Source organism: Ictidomys tridecemlineatus, chromosome 1, assembly GCF_052094955.1.
Source record: "Ictidomys tridecemlineatus isolate mIctTri1 chromosome 1, mIctTri1.hap1, whole genome shotgun sequence".
NCBI lineage: Eukaryota > Metazoa > Chordata > Mammalia > Rodentia > Sciuridae > Ictidomys > Ictidomys tridecemlineatus.
In genome coordinates this window covers 242,785,970-242,805,885 of record NC_135477.1, presented here as the reverse complement: position 1 = coordinate 242,805,885, position 19,916 = coordinate 242,785,970, and the positions used below count along the sequence as shown (strand labels likewise).

At 37.7% G+C, this 19,916-nt stretch overlaps 1 protein-coding gene across 6 annotated transcripts in view; it reads left to right on the top strand.

Annotated features, from left to right (window-relative positions):
* Prlr (prolactin receptor) overlaps window positions 1-19,303 on the top strand; it is a 151,670-nt gene extending 132,367 nt beyond the window's left edge. For all 6 annotated transcript variants that reach the window (XM_040273622.2, XM_013358769.4, XM_005325640.5 and 3 more), the window contains 7 exons: window positions 457-589; window positions 1,910-2,079; window positions 5,065-5,234; window positions 7,162-7,303; window positions 8,336-8,435; window positions 8,930-8,999; window positions 10,800-19,303. In XM_040273622.2, the coding sequence (XP_040129556.1) occupies window positions 457-589; window positions 1,910-2,079; window positions 5,065-5,234; window positions 7,162-7,303; window positions 8,336-8,435; window positions 8,930-8,999; window positions 10,800-11,819 (1,805 nt within the window). In that variant the 3' untranslated portion in view covers window positions 11,820-19,303. The remainder of the gene's footprint in view (window positions 1-456; window positions 590-1,909; window positions 2,080-5,064; window positions 5,235-7,161; window positions 7,304-8,335; window positions 8,436-8,929; window positions 9,000-10,799) is intronic.
* The last annotated feature ends 613 nt before the right edge of the window (window positions 19,304-19,916 follow it).

Sequence of the window (19,916 nt, the reverse complement as noted above, 5' to 3'; positions counted from 1 at the left end):
CAAAGGATGCACAGGCTGCTTATGCCAGAAGTCACCTTATCTTGTAGCATTACATTAGCTCTTTAGATTCCATGGGAGGAAGGCCTCACACTCTCCAACCCAAACCCATCCTTCTTGCTCCCGAGGCTCACTCTTCACTGAAATGTTACAATTGGTCACTGCCCCACGTGAACTGCTGGTATCTCCATCTCAAAACACAACACTCACACATTTACACAGGCACACACTACAACCACCACCAAGCTCTCTCTCCAAGAACACTGTCTGCCCTAGGATAGCACCCAAAGGGTATTCCTGGGTGCTGGTGCTTTGCCACTTCTGAGCACTGAGCCTGTAGGTCTGCTCATCTGAGCCTCTCTCTGCTCTGGATGCCTTCACTGTGCTGTCACCAGCAGAAGAGTTGAGTGGTTGAATGGATCTCAATATTAACTCCAATGGCTTGTGACTTATTTTTAGGAGAGTCACCTCCTGGAAAACCTACTATCTTTAAATGTCGTTCTCCTGAGAAGGAAACATTCACCTGCTGGTGGAGTCCTGGGACAGACGGAGGACTGCCTACCAATTATACACTGACTTACCACAAGGAAGGGTAAAATGTTATCTTCTCTCCTATCAAGCCCCACAAGACTGTTCACACATCCAGGCCAAAGTAGAGATGGTTCTGAGTCAGAATTTTCTGGGTGTATACCACAAAGGCTCAAACCACTGGAGAAAAGGAGTGTCTGTCCACCTTCTCTTGTTAAGGTCCTTTACAAGCTTTCTCAATCTATGCAAGCTGATCCACCACATTGGCAACAAAATATTAGCAATGTTTCCATTTACCTGTCACAAGCTTAGGTTGCAGCCCAAGTCTCCATAGAAGTATTTCCTTATAATAATCTTAGCTGACCATATGTAAACCCTGTGCCATTTGTAATTTTTCCTAAGTAAACATGTTACTTTTGTAACACAATAGGATTATGTAAATCAGCACCATATAATCCTAGACAAATGTGGCACATTAGGTTTTCATATTTGTTTCACATCCAAGAAAATAAAGAAGTATATAAGGAAAAGAAGGTGAGTGTTTTTCTTTACCAAGTTGCTGATCCAGAACTGGAGATCTCCTGGAAGGCATGTTTGGACATAATGTTGCCATAAGGACTAAACAAAACATCCCCAGGTGAGAATTTTGTTAAACTCACAATGAGATTCTCCTGGAGATCCTGGAGAAATGGATATATTACCAGTAAAGATAGCTGGTTCACTTTCCAGGAACTGCTCCTGGTTGTACACAAAGCTGTCCTTCCATCTGGGACCCAAAGGGGTGTCATGTAAGCAGATTTTATGAACTCAAACTGGCAACCAAAATCAAATAAACCTCCATCCCTCTGTGGTGTGACTGGATTTGTATCTCCTCATATGAGCAGCCTAATAAGCCACTTGGGGTTAAAATACCTCTTTTCAAAGTCACTTCATTCTGTTACTGATTTGGTTATCTAAAGTTTTTATCCTCTTGAACTCTTTTTTTTTTCCCAAATGTAATTCAACATGTAAGTGCAATAAATACTGCATTGTAGATGGCCACACTATGTGAGTATGCAGGTGAAAGTCCCAGTTTCCTGAGGTGACATAATGTTACTGCCTGGGTATGGCAGTGCCTTGGCCATACCCATATCCTTGCAGCTCAGGATTTATTATCAGACAATGCATATCTCAAAGCTCGCAAAAGCACCATACAGAGGGAAGGGTTCCCGAGAAGCAGAATAGCTGAGACCCTAAAACATCCTTTCCAGCCCTTTCTCTCTCTGCCCAGCTGATATGCACTTAAAATGTCAAATCTCCAAAAGCCAGTGGTGTTGATCTACTAAGAAAACAACTAGAGTTGTTATCACTTTCTTATTTCCTCCTAATACGTTACTCATTACAGAGAGACCATCACCCATGAATGTCCAGACTACAAAACCAGTGGCCCCAACTCCTGTTACTTTAGCAAAAAGCACACCTCTATATGGACAATATACATCATGACAGTAAATGCCACCAACAAGATGGGAAGCAGTACCTCGGATCCACGCTATGTGGATGTGACTTATATAGGTAAGGGGAAGGAGAGGGGTGAGGAATTTGTTACTCCATTATGTATTTACCAATAGTCAAATTCAATTGAGTCTTCTTTGCTTATGGGCCGATCCCTGACAAAAAAAAAAAAAAAAGATGAGAAAATTCACAATATCCTTGTCAAGTGAGCATTTCAAATTAGTTTTGTTGATTCATTCATTCAGTAAGTTTGTCACTTGGGATCCTTATGTGCTTTCCTTTGAACTCAGGGACTACTGAGCCATGTCCCCAGCCCTATTTTGTATTTTATTTGGAGACAGAGTCTCACTGGGTTGCTTAGCTCCTCACTTTTGCTAAGGCTGGCTTTTGAACTCACAGTCCGCCTGCCTCAGCCTCCTGAGCCACTGGGATTACAGACATGTGCTGCTATGCTTGGCAACAATGCTTGTTTTATGTATGCTCTCCTTGTTAATGTTTCTCTCCTGCACCGACCACATAATCAGTGTCCCCTTCTACCTTGATAAGTTGGGATTTATTTCTTTTATTCTCTCCATGGAAGACAAAGCTATTCCCTGTAGAGCAGCAGTTAGAAGAGATTCATCTGATTCTGCATCCATAGAAATTGCTGCAATTGCTTTACTCCCACCCTGAATTCTCAAAATACATACATTTCTTAACAACCCAAGCTATTGTTTTACAAATAAAGAATTGAGCATCAAGCTGAAAACCAAGATCACAAGTACAAAATATGGAGAAGTCATTAGCAAAGTAGAAAAAAAATCAACCTGGAAGATATTCCTTGATTTGCATGATCATCTTTAAGCTGCAGGGCAAGTGGGCATAACTTCAATGGCCCTTATGGTTCAGTGAGGAAGTGTGTAGGATAGCCCCCCAGGGCAAAGGACTATCTAGTCCAAAAGGTGAAAAAATTTTGCTTTAAATAATTCATTCTGGATATTTACTTAGACTTTTGTACATGCATTTTTTTAATCACAGACATTGCTCAGTATGTGCTCAACTTAATGCTTCTTTTAATTAATTGATATTTCTTTAGTAAGTACATATAGAATAATCTTTCTTAGGAGTTCATATGCATTAGGATTTATGGAAGCTTTTCCAAAGCTCATTTTTTAGATAAATGTAAGACACAATGCAAGTATACTATTCTTACACACACTCTCTTTCCCCACCTGGTGTAGAGACTGATTTCAGGAGGCAATAGATAAAAGGAGAAAATGTTACTGACCATCAGGAGTGAGACTAGAGTGAGACTAGGGTAAGACAAATTGCACCCTAGGCAGTTCACTTTTAGGGAGGTGTTCTCAGGACTCTGCACTTTCAGAAATTGAGAGTGATGCCTCCATCATTTTATTATTGTGGTAGAATATATGTAACAACAGTTACCATTTAAAGTGTGCCATTAGTTCATTGTCAATGTTATGCAACATTTATCTAGTTCTAGCTCCCAGCCTAGGGAAACAAGTGACTTACCATTGATTCCCTAAAGTCACACCATCCTGAATGGAAATGTCATACACACTACACACTCATTCCCTATTTCTCCCTCCCCCAGTCTTTTGTGACCCTCATCTTCCTTCTGTCTCCATTTGCCCAGCCTGAATATTGCACATTTATGGGATCATACAATAGATGACTACACCACATTTGATCCATTCATTGGTGGGTGGACATTTGCGTTTTTCCACCTTTTGGCTATTATGAATAGTGCTTCTGTGAATATTCATGTGCAAGTTTTTGCCTGAACATCTTTTCTTCAGTTCCTGGGGGCATGTATCTAGGAATGAAATTGATGAGCAATATGGCATTTCTATATTTTGCTTTTTGAGGAACTTTCAGAGTATTTTCCATAGCAGTTTACATTCATACCAGAAGGTTCCAACTTCTCTATATCCTTGCCAACATTTATTTTATACTTTTTTGAATTCTAGGCTTTCTGGTAGTTGTAAAATGGTATGTCACTATGGTTCTGACTTGTATTTCCCAGAAGACTAATGGAATTGAGCATTTTTTATGTGCCAAGATTTTTGCAACTTTTGCACCTCATTTGCCTCAACTACATCCCAAGCCCACTCTCCAGCCCCTGGCATCACACAGAGCTGCTCACATCCATGGCAGAGTAAAATGGTAGAAAAAGCTGATTCTAGACCACATAGATCAGGATTCAAATATCACTTTTACTGTAATTTCCCCTCCTCTAAGCCTGTTTTCTCCTGTGTAGAATGGATACAGTAATAGCACGGTATGGAGTTAGTTGGAGACATTGAATGATATGATGCAGGGAGAGAGTTTTATGCAGCATCTGGCATGTAGCAAGCACCCAAAGACTGTTTGTTATCATTTTGCTGAAAACATTTGCAGAATGAAGGAATGGACCAACAAGTTGTTATGAGGTCACCAAAGAGATCATTGCCAAAAAGTCCAACCTTTAGGCACATTGTAATAACTAGTATCTGAAAGAATGAATTCCATTCACCATCAGGGCTAACGTGTATTGGATGTGAAATGTAAATGAGGAAGCAAAGGTAGAATCTGTAAACTTGTTACCTAACTCATAAATATGAATAGATGGTCCACAAAACATGTGTGCCATCAAAGAGAATCTTGCTCCTAGCAGAGAGAAAATAAGTTTTCAGGTCCCCTCCCAATAATCTTTCATCCTAACTCCCATTTGCAAATTCCACCTTAACTTGTATCACCTGGTCTCTGCCATCATGAAAATAATTTGGGTATATATTTGACCTTGGTTGCTGGAAAGTGAAGAACACATCAAAAACAAAAATTCAGCTGCTTGCTATTCTGACCATACTAAACTCAAATTTAAGTACAGATAGGATTGGTCACATACTAAGAGGCAGACAGCATAACTCCTGTCTTCTAAGGGATTATAATGTGTTGGAGAAAGAAGGCTGGTAAGTTGAAAATGCAATCCATGATAGAAAAACTGTAGTGGCAAATAAAAGTTGTGAACAATTAATGCAACTGGAATCTCTTTTCTATGTACAGTTGAACCAGACCCTCCCGAGAACCTGACATTGGAAGTAAAACAGCCAGAAGACAGAAAACCATATCTGTGGATAAAGTGGTTGCCACCCAGCCTGGTTGACATAAGATCTGGTTGGCTCACGCTACAGTATGAAATTCGATTAAAACCTGAGAAAGCAGCTGAGTGGGAGGTGAGTCAAACAGAATGTTTTTGAAGAATCCATGTTCATTAGCAAGGATGAACCCCTCACGGCTATCAACAGATCATTTCTTCAACGAGTGGGCCACCGTGTTGGCCTACCCAGGCAGATGTAACCCACCCAGATGTGGGAAGGCCTTCTCTCCTCTCTTGGAATTGAATGGAGTCCATCTTCATGGCTCTCCCCGAACTAGTTTCTTACACTTTACAGTCTTCTCCCCCAGGCTCTCACCTGCCTTTCTAAGTATACCTTCGATCTAGACACCTATGAAAGTATGTAAATTACACTGGGGCAGGAGGTAGGGAGAATCTTACTGTAATTTATCCATAGGCAGTGGCTGTATTTGTAAGGAAATACTTTCAAATACTTGAATGTAAAAAAGAAATAATGCAGTAAATTGCAGGCATTATGACATGCTACCCTTAAATCCATTAGTATATGGGTCTTTTTTACAGAGAACATTTCCAAATATATGCCAAATAACAGAATCACACATAGAAAAATTAAATTCCTGAATAACATGTAGTATCCAGTCCATCTTTTAATCCTTCCCTCAGTGTTTCAGGAATTTCTTTAATGGTGGCTTGTCCAAACCAAAATCCATTTCAAGACCACACATAGTGCCTGGTTGTTAAATCTCTTTAGTATTAATGCACTCAGGAGGCTGAGCCACTTGTCCCATAGAATATTTCATCTTCTTCATTTATCTGATTAATTCTCTGTAATGTCAGTTAATTTCTCTTCCCCCGAATTTTCTGGAGATTGGAGCAGATTCAGATTGCACAATTTGGGGCCAGCATACTTCAGAGGTGATATTACATGCTTCATAATGCATCATCAGGAGACACAGCCATCTGGTGGACCAACCATTAATGATGCTTAAATTGATGCCTGTGTTGGGGAGATGAAAATCCGGTCCCTTATTTATAAACTCATGTTTCATTTGATTTTACAAATATCACAATTTCACAGCAATTTTACAGTTGCTTCAACATACATGAAGACCTTGTTCTCTTCCAATTTATGATTTTAATACCAATTAATAATCCTTAAATCAGTTACTTCTCTGGAGTGTATAAACTATTTTCCAATTGTATTGTCCCTTATACATTTATAAAGTTGATTTATTAACATTTATCATGTCTTCCATGCAGCAGAGTTGGAGGGGTATGACATATTTGTCATTGTGAAGCAAAGTTACAAGTGGAGAGATAGAAAACCTTTGAAATTTTAATTCTTGCTCCACAGGAGTCTTATTAAGGAAGTTGGGGCCTAATCCCACTTGATGGAGATTAGGGCCTACATTTTCTTCTATTAGACACAGGGTCTCTGGTTGTATTCCTAAGTCCTTGATCCATTTTGAGTTGAGTTTTGTGCATGGTGAGAGATAGGGGTTTAATTTCATTTTGTTGCACATGGATTTCCAGTTTTCCCAGCACCATTTGTTGAAGAGGCTATCTTTCTCCAGTGCATGTTTTGGCACCTTTGTCTAATATAAGATAGTTGTAGTTTTGTGGATTGGTTTCTGTGTCCTCTATTCTGAACCATTGGTCTACCTGTCTGTTTTGGAGCCAGTACCATGCTGTTTTTGTTACTATTGCTCTGTAGTATAGTTTAAGGTCTGGTATAGCAATGCCACCTGTTTCATTGTTCCTTCTAAGAATTGCTTTAGCTATTCTGGGTCTCTTATTTTTCCAGATGAATTTCATGATTGCTTTTTTCATTTCTATGAGGTATGTCATTGGATTTTTTAAAGGATGGATGGATCTGAAAGGGTAGCATAGAATGGTGAAAACAGGGTATCCTGTAGGTATCATCATCTGGCCTAATGTTTCCAATGGTTTATTATTTAGTGGCAAAGTCCCTTTCCTCAAAACAAAAGTCAGAAGTGACTTCTGTTTTCCTTGTTCTTCCTTAGACCCATTTTGCAGGGCAACAGACTCAATTTAAGATTCTCAGCTTATATCCAGGACAGAAATACCTTGTCCAGGTTCGCTGCAAACCAGATCATGGATTCTGGAGTAAGTGGAGTCAAGAGAGCTTCATTCAGATACCCAGTGGTGAGTGCCTGGACTACCTTTGCTTATATTCCTAAGTATTTTTAAATGGTTAATTTGTATGTATTAACTACTAATAGAGAAACTGTTTGAGCCTTATCTAGAATAATAAATAGAGGTGGGTTTTTAATTTATTTATCCAACAGAAAGACATTGAGCAAGGTTGCATTTCTCCCTGAATGACTGTCAGTGAGGACCAGTTTCCAGATAATGTATAGATGTGGACTTTAAATATCTCAGAGGGTTAAATGGTCAGTCATTATGCCCTTTCCATATGCCTCATTCCTAGCATTTAGAGGGTTCAATCAGTACCATCATTTAGTTCTTCCTGAGTTTGTAGGCTATTATCCCATCTCAAAGTCACAAACTCATGTTTAATCTCTGATGAGGATTATATATTGTTCTATTATCCATGGGCACAGTACATGAGAGGCCCTCGGATCTAACAAAGTGCCATTAAATATAGTGGCTTACATTCCACAAAGAGAAAGAGCCATTTTGCATTCCTAAAGTACTTTACAGTTTCCAGTGTCTTTATCCCATTTGGTGCTCCCAACCCTCTCATGTATTTGGAGAGAATATAATTACCATTAGGAATTAAAAGTGAGAAAAATGAAATTCAGTGAAGTTAGGACATATTCTGACATGTCCTTGGGTAAATCACTCTTTGATTCTCAGTTTCCTCATCTATAAAACAAGGCAATGTGGGTAGAGAGCTTAATGTGATTGATGGTTTTTAGTAAGAACTTTTTTTTAGTGTTAACTTTTATTATTATTACTGCAACTTACCATGGATTTCTTCTTTAAGAATCAAACAAAAGAATTTGTGAATGGAGTTGAAATTTTATATTGTAAAATATGTGCAACATATTAAAATATTAGTAATTTTGGAAAATATAAGTTGGATTGCTCTTAAATCAAAAGAGATAAAGCTAGAAGAAAATCATGTGTTCAAAAGTTTCACACATTAGTTTGGCTGCTTTGTTTTTAATGATACTATATGTGATCAAAGCTTTCTGGCTGTTTGTTTTTTAGACTTCACCATGAAAGACACAACGGTTTGGATCTTTGTGGCTGTTCTTTCTGCTGTCATCTGTTTGATTATGGTCTGGGCAGTGGCTTTGAAGGGCTATAGGTACTTCATTATCTCTAAGCCCTTCTCTCAATCATGGTTGTCAGGAATAACAGCAAAAAAAGATAATGTGAAAATAATGAAAACCTACGGATAATCCAAGACCTAATTTTAACCATTAGTTGCAATGTGCTTGCCAATTTAAAAAAACAATCATTTTGTCAGTGCTTTCTTAAAAAAAAAAAAGTAGGAAAATGAACTCACTTGAAGCAGGTGTTCACAGCTGTGAAATAGTAAAAATCTGGAAAGAACAGCTAAAATTAAGAGAAGCAAATTGTACAAATAATTCATGAGTTTCAAAATCAGTCTTCTAAATTAGAGAAAATTTTAAGAGAGGTCTCTGTAATTATTATCTTCATCGCTTATTATTAGTTTAATGTAGCCCTGATACTCTTTTTATAGTTCCCATAGCAGCTATTTGAAGATAAAAATAATTTTTCAAAAATCACAAAGCAAAAAGATGAGTAATTTATTCAATCTCCCATATTATTTTATAGCATGATGACCTGCATCTTTCCACCAGTTCCTGGGCCAAAAATAAAAGGATTTGATACTCATCTGTTGGAGGTAAGTGCCAGAGGCAGAGAATGAAATGTGACTCACTACTTTGTAATAATTAACTTCACAAATGCACACACAATCCCATCAATCCAGCCAGGCCGTCTCAGTCATCCTTCTCCTTATTGGCATGTGTTAATAGAAAGAGGTGTGAGGGATAAGAGTGCTCACTATCAGATATGGAAAGTCCAAGGGCAAGGAAAGAAAACATACAAACACATGTTGATGCTGTACACTGACCCAGGGCTGCTCAGAAGCACAGATATTATGATTTTGTACAAATAATTTGGAAAGAAGGTGAATGTTTTGATTAATACAAAACAGGAACCCACCTCCACCTCCATCATATGGGACAAGCTTCCCTTTGAATTTTCTTTATATAAGTCCAAAGTCATATTTTCCCTATTGCTCAGTTTGAGCAGTCACTTGAGACTAGGTTAGTAAAATAGTAGTGTTGTTTACCAAAGCGTGTTTAGGCTGTTTTTAATGAAAAGAGAGATTAGAACTTTTTTTAATTTCTTTTTAAGTTGAAATAGATAATTTCAATTCAACAGAAACATTAACAGTGACATATGTTAAATCTATTCCCTGTAGATGAAAGCAAGTGTCACTTGATGTGGTTATATTATGATTGATAGTGCAAGAAATTGAAAAGTGAGTCACAGAGCATTTGGCTTGTCTGCATTTTCTTTGTTTGCAAATATCAGAGCAGTGACAAGAGCCCAGAAGTTTGACTCCTAAACCAGTGTTCTTACCCCACCATTCAGTCTAGCATTGACCTTTACAGAGCCTCATGAATGCGTTTGCTAACTAAAGTGACCACTGACTAGCTCACAAGTCAACTGACTAAATTAATCACTAACAACTCAACTAACTAAATTTACTGACTAGCTCACAATTTAACCTCCTGGCCACAGAGACAGCATAGCTACTTGAGGGTTAAGAATATTAATATCCTTCTTTCTATTATCTATCTCTACTCCTCCAAAGAACCCTCTCAGATAGGTCGTATTATTCCTATTATTAAAATGAAGAAGATGAAGTTACGGGAGCAGCTTGTCCAAAGTCATATATACCCTATATTAATCAAGCCAAGAACGAAACGAGGCAGTAGTACCTGACCTAAGAGGACTAGAAAGAAAAGGGGAAGTTAGAGGAAGAAGATGCAGAAAAGAAGGAGGAGGAGGGAACAGGAGAGGGGGAAATATGGAGTAGAAAGAAGAGGTAGGGAAAGAGGAGAAGGAGGAAGGAGATGTGGGGGAAATGGAATAGAAGGAGCAAAAAAGGTGGGATTGGAAAAAGGAGAAGGGAAAGAGAAACTGGAAAAGGAGGAGGCAGAGAATAGCAGGTGAAAGGAAAGAATCAACCTATTATCACTCTAGAAAGTGGTGGAGCAGGTGAGGAGGCCAGCGATGACATCTCGGAGCCACTCCGCCCATGAGTAGCAGAGTCAGCTTCTCGCCTCAGCATTGTGGTTTCAGATGTTCCACAAGCTTCTTTTGTTGAGTAGTTTTATGTTTAGTGTATGTGTGCATACTACTTTCCTATTAAACCCATGATCATTATTGTTTAGACTGAGTAAGTTAAAAATCAAATCACGAGTTGACTTAAAAATATTTGATGAGTAACACCCAGAAGGTGATTACAGATGGCCTGGCACACAGTGCCTGGAGTTTGGAAAATTCCACACAGCTCTTACCACACTTCACCTGATCAAGGTGCTGAACAGATGCCATGTTGCCAACTGTGATGCCAACTGGGCATGTGATGAAGCTAATAGCTCTCTTTCCTTGTGTCTGTGTTTCGTAGAAGGGCAAGTCTGAAGAACTCCTGAGTGCCTTGGGATGCCAAGACTTTCCCCCCACTTCTGACTGTGAGGACTTGCTGGTGGAGTTTTTAGAAGTAGACGACAGTGAAGACCAGCAGCTAATGCCAGCACATTCGAAAGAACACCCAGGACAAGGTGTGAAACCCTTACACCTAGATCCTGACAATGACTCTGGCCGGGGAAGCTGTGACAGCCCTTCCCTTTTGTCTGAAAAGTGTGAGGAACCCCGGGCCAACCCCCCAACTTTCCACACTCCTAAGGTCATTGAGCAGCCTGAAAATCCCCAAACAAATATTCCCTTCACCTGTAACCCCCACAGCATAAGTATGGAAGGCAAAATCCACTACTATCATGCTGGTGGATCCAAATCTTCCACCTGGCCTTTGCCACAGGCTGCCCAGCACAACCCCAAGTCTCCTTACCACAGCGTCGATGATATGTGTAAGCTGGCTGTGGACCCTGCAGGTGCACTGGCCACGCTGTTGGACAAAGCAGGCAAAGATGCTTTACGATCCTCTAAAACCATTGAGACTGGAGGGGAGGAAAAGGCAGAGAAGCAGAAGGAGATGGAAAGGTTCCATCCCAAGACTGAACAAGGCACAGCCTGGCTGCTGCCCCAGGAAAAAGCCCACTTTATCTCTGCGAAACCCCTGGATTATGTGGAGATTCACAAGGTCAACAAAGATGGAGCACTGTCACTGCTGCCAAAACAGAAAGAGAACAGTGACCAGACAGAGAAGCCCGGGGCTCTTGAAATCAGTAAGGAGTATGCCAAAGTTTCCAGGGTGATGGATAACAACATCCTGGAGTTAGTGCCAGACCCACGTGCTCAAAGCGTGGTTTTGTTTGAAGCATCGGCCAAGGAAGCTCCGCCATCATGTCAACAGAATCAAGCGGAGAAAGACCTGGCCTGCTTCACAGCAACACCAAGCAACTGCACACACCCCCAGGGGGGGCTGGATTACCTGGATCCTGCATGCTTCACGCACTCCTTTCATTGAGAGTTGACTAATGGAAGGACTGGGTAAAATGTGATTTTTCTTCAGGTAACACTACAGAGTTACAAAATGCAATCTGCGAGCTGATGGCTTGAGAATGTGGGTAGAATGACACTACTTTGCTCTTTTTCATGCTCCGTGTCTGACCACTTGCCTCTTTTCCCAACTGCTGATTTCCAGAACAAGTCGTTTTGTGTCCTGTGATTTGTAGATTCACTTTTTGCTATTAGTTATAAAAATTGTATTCAATGAAATATAAGCACATAGCTTAGTATTCTTGAGGGATAGTACGATTTAGGTACATCCTCTGGAAAAGGCTTTCATGGTTCAGTAGGTGATAGAAGGAAATGAAATGGTCAAAATGGTAGCATGGGAAGGTGACAGATAGGTGGAAAATGCCATGAAAACCACTTCTGAAAAACAGTTCTTTAATTTTGACACTCTTCTTTCATTTTATTAGGATTACCCAAATATAACCCATGGAAAGAACACATGCATTCCAGCATACCTGACGAGTTGTTTACACCTGTTCCTATACCTTGACACATTGCCAAGATGCAAGTAAAATGATGCCTCCGATTTTTTCTTAAGATACTTTGAATATGTTAAGCATAGATTTCACATCCCTAAATTTTACTTCATTCCAAAGCCTCTAAAGTATATAGTTTTGGAAAGTAAAATTTTATTATATAAGAGGCAAATGAATTTCATGTGGCAAATTCTTTTAGAATGTTTTCCTGCAACAGGAAAAAAAAATATTATATTCCCTAGTCTTTCCTTAGTGAAAAAAAAATCCCAAAAGATGAACTCTAATCTAAAAGATAATCACAGCAGGATGCTAATAGAACTACTGCCTTACTGTACATACGAATTCTACTTTAATACAAACCCATAAGTTTAGCAATGTATTTTTGAAGACTATTTTTCTATTGCTGAGGTAAAATAAAAGACTATTTTCTATTTTCCCAGTATAGCTGTTTATGTATTCAGTGGGTACAGTATTTTCTGCTACAAGGTTATAATTGAGCATTTACAGTACATAAAAGTGTATGCAGTCCCTGTTTGTAGAGTAAAATGTCATACCAACCCAAAGCCCACTGAGAAATATGAAGTGGATGACAAAATCCAGTTTCCATTACAATGGAGCATAGTTTCTCTGATTCTTTTTCTCTCCAAGATACTTTAAGCAACAACGAACAACAACAACTTGGGTTCAAAGAATTCTCCACAGATCAGAAATTATTTCTCCTGTGAGTTTAGGGCAACTCTGGGGCTTCTGCCCATCTATGGTTGAATCTTCATAAAGCTACCATGAAAAAGGACAGTGGTGATTTTAACATGCTGTTTCAGAGACAGAGGCTTGGTCTTGTTTTGTTTTTCTGAGCAATCTTGGGCAGCAAAAGAATTTTAAGCAAAACCAGGAGTTAGTATCTCTCCTAAATAGATCCATTTGCAAAATCTTGGTAGAGATGGAGACAGCACTTACATGGGCAGTATCCAAATACGCTCTAGAAAGCCAGGCATTTGTAGAGTGATGGGAACAGCTCCAAAGGTCAGGTATGGTAATGAGAATCTGTAGATCAGTTAGTTAGTTTGTTTGGTAGTTAGTTTGTTTGTTGTTTGTTTTTGACCCCCTGAGAGTGGTCAAAAGCTGGGATCACCACTTTAAGAGGAACATCTATGAATCATTGACTTTACAAACAGCTTCCCTCTATTTTTCATTTCACCTGAGGGCAAATCCACTTTCCAGCCACTCACTAATGACATAAAAGACTTGAGCTCACCCTGGTGAGTCAAGTATTCCACCTCAACAAGTCCATATTGATAAGAACTGGATCCAGCTTCCCAGATGATTAAAAGTGGACACACTGCCAGTGCTCTATTTTCCCAGAACATAGACAACTCTTACGATTTGAGGAAGCATTTGGGAGAGTTGTCCAAGCTCATTAATCCTCTAGATCCTCAATACTCAGTGTCTGAGAATCAACTATGTCAGTATCAACTGGACACTGTATGAAAATTCTGTTTGCAAAATCTTGGACCCCAGCCCAGCCCTACAGAAATGGAATCTGCATTTAACTAAGATCCCCAGATGATTCACATGCTCATGGAAGTTTAAGAAACATTGCCCTAGATTAATATTTCCACTAAAGGTTATTTTAGTGCATGGAAACAATCCTCTCATGGAACGTATAGGTCAAGTTCCATTTAACTCTCAATGAACAGTGCTATATATAAGAATAAGGCAAAAAAAGAAACCTCTTAGTGGTTTAAGATGCACACAATGGAGAATCTGAGAATGACCTGCAAAAGTACATAAAATTTCCATTAGGGCCAGAGAATACAGTCCACTTAAAAGATGTTGATCATAGACAATGACCTTCAAGACAATTTTAACTATACTTTTCCCAAGTAGACCATTCTCCTCCAACATATGTATATACAGGTTTTTATTTATAAAATTATGACCATAGCAAAGACAAAAACTTGTTTGTGTGTGTGTAATTGTGTAGATCTTATAGTTTGAAAATTTTAAAACAATCTTCTTTTAACATATAATTTTATGTATATAAAAAAGGTTATAGCCAGCTAACGACAACCCAAATCCCAAAGACACAAATTAGCACTCATTAGTCAAAACTATGATTCTGTAATCATTTAGCACTCTTTCAATTGTTTTCATGATATAACATATTTTCTTTGATGGAAACAGCTGATTGAATGGAAGAACACATACTCTGGGTTCTGCTCTTGTTTTGCCTAGGAGAGATGGAGACCTTCTTAAGGTCTCATTTTTTTTCTGAAGATGTTAGACCAAATAATTTCTAAAGGTTTTAAAAAAACTGTGATTCCTTGATTCCATGACTCACTGAATATTTTCCTACAAAGATCATTCAAACAAATGCCTTGTATCTTAATATGGCATCAAATAATTACTTTTCATTATATGAATACCAGGTAATCTTCAGTGATCTGCTTATCATACTTTATTTTTCAAGTCATCAGCCCCAAATGATCTTAATGTATTGCAAATTCATTTTCTAAGTTATATAAATACAGAATCATATTCTTAAATTATGTGCAAATATGCATAGAGAGAATAGGCATAAGATAGAAAAGAGACACTATTCTGCAGAAAAATTATCTTTTAGTGAATTAAGCCATGCTCATTTCTGGCTGAGTCCAGCAACCCCAAATCTCTTTTCTTTTATCTATTGATTTTTTTTCCACTTATGATAGCTTGTAAACAACCATTGCCCAGCTGACTTAAGGTCATACTTTGATAAACAAGTACCTAAATATTCAAGTTACAAAGCTTATGAAACTAGATACAACCAATGGCTGATTTATAGACACTTACAACCAAAGTAACAAAATGTTCTATTTAAGTTTTAATTTAATGTATATAAGACACCCTAACATGAGCACAAGTTATTATCAGCTGCCATTGACATTTAGCAGACTCAACATTTTCCTAAGTGCCTAAGACCATCTCTGGTAATCAGTTATGAACTGAAGACTCACTTTAACTGGTTTGGTCTGAGGAATCAATCTCCAGCTGCTTGTGTAAGATCAAAGCATTTTGACTCCTTGCCCTGTGGTGACTGAAATGAATAAACAGGCAAACCTTGAGTTAATGAGTGACCTGAGGCTGAGTTCCAGGGAGCAGTTTGTCTCTGGAAGAAATCTGGCTCTTGCTTTTTTGAGCTGCCCTCTGCTGCCCATCATTTGCATTTGCAGAAAGACTTGGGCCTGCCTTGCCAACTTCCCTATCTCCTTAGAGTAGAGGATAAAGAAACAGATTTGTATGTTTTATAAAAGTGCCTTTCTTTATTTTCTAAAAAACAAAAAAAGAGTTGTCACTTTGCAAGAAATTTGTCAGAAAGTAAAACTGACCTTAAGTAGATTTTGTTTTTATGCAAATGTTGCATTAAAAAAAATGAAGAAATGGAAAGAGAAGTCAGAAAGAATGACAAAATGGCCTAAGAATCAACCAGCAAAATGTTCAGTAGATTTTTGTGTATTGTTCCAATGAACCATCATAGAGCAGATGTTAATAGTGTAACTTACTTTGCCTGACAAGAAATTGAGTCTGGCTATGATTTGGGGATAAACCTGCCACCCACTCAAGACAATCCATTTTAAAGCATATTGTTGTGCTTTTAAATGTCACTGAATTGCACGCCAGAGCCTCAAAAGAACAATGTGTGCACTTTGAAACTTTGCACACAGATGGAAAAACACTAATGACTCTGAGTTATCACCCCCAGTGTTGTTAAAAATAGATAAGCCATTGATGAAAGCCTTGTGTGTACTTCAGTGAATAAATGTCCTTTCCTGTCTTTTTTGCTCAAGCACAATATTGTCATTGCTGGGATAGTGACTTGGCGTTCCATGTCCAGGTCTAGCTCCTATCACTGCCACTGAACAAGCTATATGGACCTTTAAATTCTGGCCACCAATTTTCTCACTGAGTTGGCCAAAAATATTTCTAGGATTTCTTCTAGCTCTGCCTTTGATTCTCATAATCTAAGTAAAATCCAAGAGTTCATGTCCAAGGTCCAGGTACCCCATGGGAACACATTGCTGACCTGCCCTTGACCTGCCCAGTGAACTCTGAAGACAGTGTGTCTACAAAAATGCTTAAGACACAAAGTCAGCTCCATTCCTTCAACCCAGATGAATTTAATCCTCCCCCCCTCCTCTTCCTTCCTGGTGTTATGTACTTCTAGGCTTTTTATTCCTTCTCCCCAAGGCCTGTTATTTCTCCCAAGTGTTAATCATTCCTAGTAGCAAGAAACAAAATTATTTTTAAAAAATGAACTTTAACCCTGCAAAGAACTAGTCAAATGTTAAATCAGGCACAGATATCCAAGTTGAGGATCACAAGTACACCCCACTGAGAGATTTGCATGTTTAAAGATTTAAGCCCATATTCACTCTTTAATTAATTTGGTGGCCATCTATAAGTTCAGGCTATCTTTATTACTAGGCACCAGAGGTCTTAAGGAGAAACTTAAAAACACAGAATTATTTCTTCAGAACTTATGATCCAATAAAAAATGAGATTTGTATGATTGACAGATTTGTCATCTGCAAATCAAACACGATTTCTCTGCCTAGACTTTTGCTTTTTAGGAAGGTGATTTTTGGTCTGGGACCCCCACGGTATCTATTTCAATTAAAGGGAAAAGATAGATAAATAGAAAATAGGATGTTTCCAAAGGTTTGGGCATTTGAGAATTCCACAAAATGCCAAGAATAGCCACTAAACCTAAATTTTAGTGAAAATAATAAAACTATAATGTATTCAGTAGTCTGATATTATGGCTCTGAGATGCATATAATTCATGATTCAATAGGCTGGCAGCTCTTTTATCCACATCAATTTATTTGGTTTACGCTCTGATTTCAATTAACAAAGCATTGAAAAATGTAAGTTGGAAAGGCATATCCTGTTGATATGGTGTAATCAATGAACAGAGGGACTCTCCAATTATCAAGGCATATTAATTAATTAACATTTTACCTGCTGCTGTTTAAAAAAAAACCTCTAAAAACTTTGGCAACAGAAGGAGTAATATCAAACATAAACTTAAATAGTTGTGGTCAAATTATGCTCACCTGGATAAATTTCTGAGCTTTTCTGTGCACATTTTGCATTCTGGTGGGAGGGGATTTTTTTATCATGTTATCTAAAATTGAAAAGCTATATGGCAAGAATACCTCTGAAAAATGATTTGTTTTATAAATTCTTGGGAAAAATGAATTTTGAAATTAATTTTAGAAATAACTACCTCCCCTTCATGTCCTAATAACCTTCCTTCAAAGCTGCTTGTAGTTTAGAAATGAAACATCTCATGCTTTGACTGTTTTTGGTGGCATATTGGATGTATTTGTCATAAGTCATTTCTGACTTTAAAGTAATCATTGTATTATTTTATACTATATTGCCGTATGTGGTTCAAAAACAGTATATGCCACACTGAAATATATAATCCTCGTGTTATAAAACTCATTATGTAATAGAAATGAAAATTATTTAATGACTTAGAATCTATCCATGTGTAATTTCAAAATGATTATGTTTATGACTGTAAAATAAGACTAAAAAATGTAATCACATATTTCTGTTGAAACTGTGAATGTACTAATTTTTCTTTAATCTTTGAAGTAGTATCATATGCCACTGTACAGCTGCTCTGGGGTGTTCTGTGTTTAAAGTACAATCCAACAACTATTTAAACATCAACTTCAACCCCTCGGCTTTGCTTCATGTGACCACTGACTCTTGAGTGTTATCTGCATAATGAGGCTTACTTTTGTGCTTCATCATTCATTTTGAACAATGTAGGAGTCTCATGTGGAAACCAAAGCGATCTAGACCCAACCCATTGCAAGATCGTGTCTTCTGCAAAGCCATACTGAAGTGAAGCCTTCACCATAATGGAAGGTTCCATATTTTCAAAGCTACCACTACCTCTGCTTGTCTTCTCTCCCTAGAAAATGCCAAGTAAAATCTTTCAACATTAAGTGGCAAATTAGAAGTGATTGTTAAGTACATTGATGACATTGTTTGCTTCTTGACATGAGAATGCAACTTCTAATTCACCACTTTGCAGGCTTATGCTAGGTTTTCTGAATAACCCTTTTTACATTTTTGTATTTTATAAAAACTGGCTGATGAGTAAACTTCAGAAAGAATACATAGTCATCAGATTAAAAAAAAATAACAGAGTGTAGAGTTTTTTCCTAACTATTAAGTCACCTTAAGGTGGTTTCCCAAAGCCATGATGATATATGTCATTATTGAAAATACCCAATTCAGTGCCTGGCTTAACAAATGTTTATTTCCTTTGCCTGCCTTTCATATATATTTTTTTAATGGAGAAGAGCAGAATTATGTATACAGCTGAAGCAATTTTCTTAAAGCCTTTTTGCTGCTAAAGGATCCATAATCAGGAAATTTACAAAATAATTCCCCTAAAACTCCTAGAAATAAATTTTTTCTTTACATAATGTTATCTATCAAATATATTATGATATGGGGAAGGTCAGTCATTTATCAGAAATAATCTTGTTTTGATTTTAAAAACTTATTTTCTTTATGCCATCATTGTAATGTCTATTTTTTTCCTGTTTAGCCTTTAAGAATTATAGATTATACACATCTGATTTGTTATCTTGCACTTTTCATTCTATAAATCTTTGGTTATTGCATACCATGCTTCCCGTTTTCCATGGAATTATTCTTTTATCTCCTTCCATTTTCTGGGGACTACACGGACGGTTAAATCTTTGTCAATAGTATGGGAAATTATGCTAACTGCTATTCTCACACCTTCATTTTTACTGCATGCCAAAAACAATGCTTGCCAAACAAAATCTTAGACATCCTAGTACATTGTGGTCATTATATTTCTATTCATGTCTTTATAAAAATACCCAGCCTAGTGTCCGGCTCAATAAATATGTATTTCCCTTTTTCCCTTGCCTATCCTTCTTTATTTTTTTAAACTTGAAATGGGGATGTACAGAATAACATATGTTGGGCTAAAGCAATTATCTGAAAAACTTTCTGTTGCCAACAGATGTATAATCAGGAAATTGTTTCTTTAATGGGACCAAAATAAATTTCTTCATATACCTTTATCCTGCCATAAATTACCAGACAAGATTCCCTTCCTTTACCTCATCCCTGTCATATGAGGAGCTGCAAAAAATAAAGTGACATGGCACTGGGCACAGTGGGAATGAGTAAGAGAATATCACTTAAATATTGTTAAATAAAGGAAAGACCAAATCATCAAGAAAAAAGTAACCCTTTGAAGACTATAATTCATTGATATTACCAATATATTTTTGGCAAAATCCATCAGATGAAGTGTGAATGGATAACTTCTTACTTTGAAAAAGATCTAGATCTAAAAAATCAACTAGAGTTCATGCTTCTGTTGAATTATGAGACAACATGGAGGTTTGCTTTACAAACTCTCCTCTGCCACGTCCTAATTCACTAATGCCGTGTCTTATTGAAGAATTATAAACTTCTTCCCTACATGAATACTGGGATCTAAAACTTGGCTTTAGGCAAAGAAA